The sequence below is a fragment of the Coregonus clupeaformis genome, unplaced genomic scaffold (assembly GCF_020615455.1).
Source record: "Coregonus clupeaformis isolate EN_2021a unplaced genomic scaffold, ASM2061545v1 scaf0283, whole genome shotgun sequence".
Classification (NCBI taxonomy): domain Eukaryota; kingdom Metazoa; phylum Chordata; class Actinopteri; order Salmoniformes; family Salmonidae; genus Coregonus; species Coregonus clupeaformis.
Genome location: NW_025533738.1, coordinates 320,676 through 327,500, shown reverse-complemented (window position 1 = coordinate 327,500; position 6,825 = coordinate 320,676). Strand labels below are relative to the sequence as shown.

The following is a 6,825-nucleotide window of genomic DNA, read 5'->3' as shown; positions in this document are numbered from 1 at the left end:
TCATGGGACGTGTTGTTTAAAGGGACGCTCCTCTTGTTGATTTGGGGATTTAGGATGCAGACTGTTCTCCAAACAGCCTGGCTGTGTCCGTACCTCCTGTTGTTGACGTGATTGAGTAATGTGTGTGACACACACGTAACCTGTGGACCAGCTGGATGGCTACGTTTGTGTCCCAAATGGCCCCCCAGAGGGAGACTGGGGGGAGAGGGAGACTGGGGGGAGAGGGAGACTGGGGGAGAGGGAGACTGGGGGGAGAGGGAGACTGGGGGAAGAGAGAGACTGGGGAAGAAAGAAAGAGACGGGGGAAGAGAGACGGCTCACCTCACCACCGTCTCCTCTAGCACCTCACACTCTTGAGTGTGGATCTCATTTCCATTGAACACACACATTCCTTAGTGTAGGCCATTTCATTGATCTGATTGGAAATGGCTGGATGCCTGACACTAACCACCCCTCATCACGCTGAGACACCCCTTCAACCCTCTAACTTATGTTCCTGTATAAATACTGTTCCTCTCTTCATTCTCTCACTGTAGCTTGGTGAATAACTTTTAGAATTTGGTGAAGAACTTTTAGAACTTGGTGAAGACCTATTTAGAACTTGGTGAAGACCCTTTTAGAACTTGGTGATGAACTTTTATCCCCCAGTTGTGGAAAGTAAGTTCCCTCTGATAGCCAGCCAGCTACAGATACATGGCCTTAGTGTTTAGTGCTGACTTTACCCACCTAGCTGACGGCGTTATGCCTGGGACAGTGTCAAACTGTAAACAAAGCGGGCCTCCCGAATGGTGCAGCAGTCTAAGGCACTGCATCACAGTGCTTGAGGCATCACTACAGACCCGGTTTCGATCCCAGGCTGTGTCGCAGCCGGCCGCGACCGGGAGACCCATGAGGCGGCGCTTAATTGGCCCAGCGTCGTCCGGGTTAGGGGAGGGTTTGGCCGGCCGGGATATCCTTGTCCCATCGCGCTCTAGCGACTCCTGTGGCAGGCCGGGCGCATACACGCTGACACGTTATACGGTGTTTCTTCCGACACATTGGTGCTTCCGGGTTAGGCGAGCAGTGTGTCAAGAAGTAGTGCGGCTTGGCAGGGTCGTGTTTCGGAGGACGCATGGCTCTCGACCTCCGCCTCTCCTGAGTCTGTACGGGAGTTGCAGCGATGGGACCAGACTGTAACTACCAACTGGGGAGAAAAAGGGGTAACGAGTACAAAAAAATGAACTGTAAACAAAGGCCAGATAACCACCCTCAGGCCGGGTGACGCACTCCGTGCTTTGACCCCCATAGAGATGACCCAAACCCAGCCCACACACACACACACGCACACACGGCCACATAAAACAGAAATAACACCACTAATCACATTAATACACTATCGCCCAAACTCCACAGAAAATAAAATCCCAGTGTTCTCTTCAGAAGGCCTGCTACGTTGGGTCAAGATTTTAATCTTGATCCAAATCCCCCCCCCCCCCCTCTAATTTACAGAGTATTTACTTGTGAATTTGAACCAGCCCTGGAGTCAGTCTCTAGCTAGCTTCTTTCAATAAAAGACAGAGAGAGGAGGAAGTCTTCATCCGGTTAAAAGACGGAGCCTCTGTGGTTAGGGCTGAGGAGGGTTTGATCTCTGGGTGTGTGTAATGCCTACAGCCTCGTAGCCACACTCTTTGTCTTGCAGGGCCACTTTTATCCCTGACAAACGCTTATCAGATGAGCTCTCCTCTAAGCCCCTGTTTTCAGACTAAGCGCCGTTCCGCCGGCCCGCTGCAAAGTGTGTGGCCCGGCCCTGTGGTGCTCTCCGTGTGTGTGTCTGTCTGTCTGTCTTTGCATGTGGGGCTATTACCATTTTATCCTATAATCTCCACAAGTCCGCATATCTCAATCAGACCATGAAGGCTGTATTGTAGATCTGTGATGGTGATTGAGCAATTGTTCTATTCCCTTTTTTCAGTCTGCTGTTAAGCCAGGTGTTCAGTATTCGCTCTGTCGTTAAGCCAGGTGTTCAGTATTCTCTCTGTCGTTAAGCCAGGTGTTCAGTATTCTCTCTGTCGTTAAGCCAGGTGTTCAGTATTCTCTCTGTCGTTAAGCCAGGTGTTCAGTATTCTCTCTGTCGTTAAGCCAGGTGTTCAGTATTCTCTCTGTCGTTAAGCCAGGTGTTCAGTATTCTCTCTGTCGTTAAGCCAGGTGTTCAGTATTCTCTCTGTCGTTAAGCCAGGTGTTCAGGATTCTCTCTGTCGTTAAGCCAGGTGTTTTGGATTCTCTCTGTCGTTAAGCCAGGTGTTCAGGATTCTCTCTGTCGTTAAGCCAGGTGTTCAGTATTCTCTTTGTCGTTAAGCCAGGTGTTCAGTATTCGCTCTGTCGTTAAGCCAGGTGTTCAGTATTCTCTTTGTCGTTAAGCCAGGTGTTCAGTATTCTCTCTGTCGTTAAGCCAGGTGTTCAGTATTCTCTCTGTCGTTAAGCCAGGTGTTCAGTATTCTCTCTGTCGTTAAGCCAGGTGTTCAGGATTCGCTCTGCTTAGCTCACTATATTGCTTGTTGAATTTGTTGGTGGTGAAATACAAATGTGGGGAAGTTGGATTAAGATTGTCTTTCTTTGCCTCCTTCCCTCTCTATCCTTTTTCTTTCTCCCCCCCATCTTCCCCCTCTTCCCTCCCTCCCTGTGTCCCTCCCTGTGTCCTTCAGTCCTCTCCATGCGGTGGGCTTTGCCTTAGCCTGTGGGGTCCCTGGTATCACCCTGTTGACCCTGGCTGTGAACCCTCTAACAGGGGCCTTGGGGGCCCTCAACATCTTCCTCTACACCTGCTGTTACACCCCCCTGAAGAGGCTCAGCATCACCAACACCTGGGTGGGGGCTGTGGTGGGGGCCATTCCCCCCGTCATGGGCTGGACGGCTGCTACAGGTGCTCTGGATCCAGGTACTGAACTGGAGGACACGCTGTACGCACACACACACACACACTAACCACCTCTGTCTGCTGGATCCTATGGTCCTCTCCAACACACATAGTCATGATACTAGGTCCTATGGGTCTCTATCTCTCTCACACACACTGATACACCCACTCTTATATTTCACGATGAAGCAGTGGGTTTATGACAAGCTGTTCAAACAGAATGTTGTTAAATGTGGGATTGAGGAGACAATATAAGGATACACCCACACTTGTTCTTCCAACTTTGTGCTTAAGAGCAGCTATGGTCTGTTAGAAAGTTAATATGGCCATGTTAGGCTCTGTGTAATACATTGGCATTTGTTCCTACAGTTACTTATGTTAAACTCTGATAAACTGGATCAAATCTGACTCTTCAGAGCGAATCAGACGTGGATTATTGTTTTCCAAACTAGATATCCAGCTAGTGAGAAAGATGGTGTTTATCACAACCTGAAGTAACATGCTGTGTGGTCACTCCCAGGAGAGTTAGGAGCTAGGCTGTAGTTTAGGTTTTAAAATGCCCTCAAGTCTGTCTCCACTGAACTGAAGCTATTATATAGGTAGAATGATGTTTCTACAGTTTGTCTTGTCATAACACTTTGTCTCTGTTTGACTCCCTGAGACCTCTTTCACAACTGACATTCAACACAACAGAGTGCATGTCTTTCACTGGGTTGACGAGGACCTCTATGACCAGGCCTGACCCCCCCCCACTACGACCAGCCTTTTATTTACATACTCAACCACCGAGAGTATCACACTGATAACACATGCATACAGCGTCAAGGCTTTGTGCGTGTGTGTGTCTGTGTTTGTGCGCTTGCGTGTGTGTGTGCGGAAGAACAAGCGGGCGGGCAGACATGTTTGGCAGACATGTTAAGTGTTCTGTTATGGCAACTGGGAACTGTGTTGCAGCTTGTCACCGGGGTCTCTCACTACGGAACACACTAGTTTACACTCTCCAAGCCAATATCTTGGGACTTGCTCTCAACAACATGTTAATCATGAATCTTTGGGCTTTTCATGTGGGAGTGAATGCATTTTATTGCAGTTTAACACTTCCGCTGGGGGATTTTTGTTGATGGCCTTTGCATTTAACGACGGCTCTCACGTTATACAATACCATTCATACCCTTTACGGAAAACATACCCCCTCAGCTGTAAGTTGGCCTGTGACTTGGAAATTGGTCAATTGGACCTGTCAAGACAATATAATGAATACAAGTCTAAACTGACAATAGTTACTATCATCAGTCAAGAAAATACTCTGCCCTGTGTGTTGCTACAATATGCTACACGCTAGTCCTGTTAGATCACTGTGTTTAGGTGGGACAGGAGAGGTTTGCAGTACAGCAGCGCTACAGATTCCAATTCCCATAGCTCTGTCTGTCGCTGCTGCAAGGCCCTGTGTTGTCCTCAGGGATTTAGCCCTGTGTGCTACACGCATGTTTACAAAACGCAAGACGACCCGAGTAAAACACAAGGAAACCCTGTACATGACACTCTGCAGCGCTGTCTTTGTGCCGTGGCGGCCGGGCGGTTCTCCTGTTTCTGTCTCTGGTTGCGTGTTTACAGATTATACACAACGCCTCATCGTGACCCCCAGGCTGTCTGTTGCCCCACCCAACACACACACACCACACACTACACACACACACACACACACGATTTGAAAGGCGAGCCGATGGATGGATGGATCTCCTCTCTGTTAACTACAGGTCTAAGAGGAACAGAGAGTGACTGGGAGATTCCTTCTCTCTGTCTGGTGTCCACATCCATGTTCTCGTATTCAGTCACCCATTCATTCACCTCACAACCTATCCTGTACAAAGACCATGTCATAGGCTCAGGACAGTGACATGTCCACAATGGAGAAGTTGATTGTTGATGCAGTCAGATGAAGTGCAACACCATGAGTTTTGTGAATTCCTTATTTAGTCATTAACAATGTTTCTTTTTCTATTCTTCATCTTATTTTCCTTCTGTCTCTCTCTCTCTCTCTCTCTCTCTCTCTCTCTCTCTCTCTCTCTCTCTCTCTCTCTCTCTCTCTGTCTCTGTCTCTGTCTCTGTCTCTGTCTCTCTCTCTGTCTCTCTCTCTGTCTCTCTCTCTCTCTGTCTCTCTCGCTCTGTCTCTGTGGCTCTCTCTCGCTCTCTCTCTGTCTCTCTCTCTGTCTCTCTCTCTGTCTGTCTCTCTGTCTGTCTCTCTCTGTCTGTCTCTCTGTCTGTCTCTCTCTGTCTAGGTGCTCTGTTGCTTGGTGGCTTCCTGTACTGCTGGCAGTTCCCCCACTTCAACGCTCTGAGCTGGAACCTGCGTGAGGACTATTCCCGGGGGGGCTACCGCATGATGTCTGTCACCCACCCGGGCATGTGTAAGAGGGTGGCCCTGCGCCACAGTTTGGGTCTGATCGGTCTCTCGGCCATGGGCCCCGTGCTGGACGTCACCACCTGGACCTTCCCTCTGGTCTCCCTGCCCATCAACCTCTACATCAGTTATCTGGCTTTCTGCTTCTACCAGAAGGGAGACCGCAGCTCCGCCCGCAAGCTCTTCTTCTGCAGTCTGTGGCACCTGCCTATGTTGTTGCTGCTGGCGCTCACCTGTAAGAAGTCCTGGACTGACCCAGAGGGCGTGGCTAAGACCTCAACCCTGCCCCTCACCCTGCAGCACTAAAGTAGCCCCTCAGACCCCCACCACCACGTGCAACCTCCAACTCCCAACACACTGGCCGTTACTTTTTCCAACCTCCCCTCGTACAATTGGAGGTAATCTCTTACGTTGTCTCCCTCCCTCTGCCTCTATCCTGAGAGGGAGACTAGGGACACACATTTAATCTGCGTCTGAGTGTGTACATATGTCTGTCGACTTATGGTGGTCACTAACTGCAACTCTCCAAGACAAAGGGACGGGGTGGAAGCAACATGGCTGAAATGGTTGATCAACAAAAACCACACACAAATTGTGAATTCCTGAAATGACTTCAGGGTGTAATTAATCATTTCAGTGTGTGTGTGTGTATATATAATGTATTTATATTGGAAGGCTGCCCTCTAGTCCCTGTCCATGTTGTACATGACTGTTGTTAATAAGGTTGTATAAATTTAAAATAAGGTACAGTATCAATTGCTCCTATGGGTTCGCAATAGGGCAACAATCTGCAAAGAAACCCATGCATTATATCAAACCAAGATGATGTAAACAAAGAAACCCATGCATTATATCAAACCAAGATGATGTAAACAAAGAAACCCATGCATTATATCAAACCAAGATGATGTAAACAAAGAAACCCATGCATTATATCAAACCAAGATGATGTAAACAAAGAAAAGCTAGAAAACTTTAATGGCCACAACGACGTGTAAGATAAATGAGGGACAACAGTAAAGATTTGTTCATCAATCTTTGAAATAAACGAATAAGGAAAGCAACCAAGCCACTGAAATGCAATTAGAACTTGTTTCTTGATTTTAGCTATTGCTAATGTTACTTGACTGTAACGATTGTCTATATGCCTCTTGGTTTTTGCTGTTCAGCAAACTCATTGGAGGGTATTATTCTGTCTGCTACATACTGCTCAAACTCTACACGGTTCACCTGCACCAAAACACAAGAGAACAGTTGACCTTTTAAGAGAGACAAAATGGTTACGAATGTTCTCTTACAATAAACGTCTTATGATTTAGCCAGTTGATTTGATTGACTTTTGAGTTGAGCCCATTTCAATTCATTGTCTGATTGTTCCGTACAGTATCATGGTGTTGTGTGTAATAGGTGTGTTGTGAGTCACATTCAAGCATAGAAATCATTGTGTTATCCCTATTTTCATATGGATAACACAATGCTTTCTAGGCTTGAATGTGACTCACAAATCAAATGAAATTGTATTTGCCACAAG

General features: G+C 47.5%; 1 protein-coding gene across 1 annotated transcript in view; it reads left to right on the top strand.

Moving 5' to 3' along the window:
• LOC121577779 (protoheme IX farnesyltransferase, mitochondrial) overlaps positions 1-6,612 on the top strand; it is a 74,322-nt gene extending 67,710 nt beyond the window's left edge. The window contains exons 6-7 of the mRNA XM_041891664.2: positions 2,682-2,914; positions 5,173-6,612. Of these exons, the coding sequence (XP_041747598.2) occupies positions 2,682-2,914; positions 5,173-5,600 (661 nt within the window). The 3' untranslated portion in view covers positions 5,601-6,612. The remainder of the gene's footprint in view (positions 1-2,681; positions 2,915-5,172) is intronic.
• Positions 6,613-6,825: the final 213 nt, after the last annotated feature.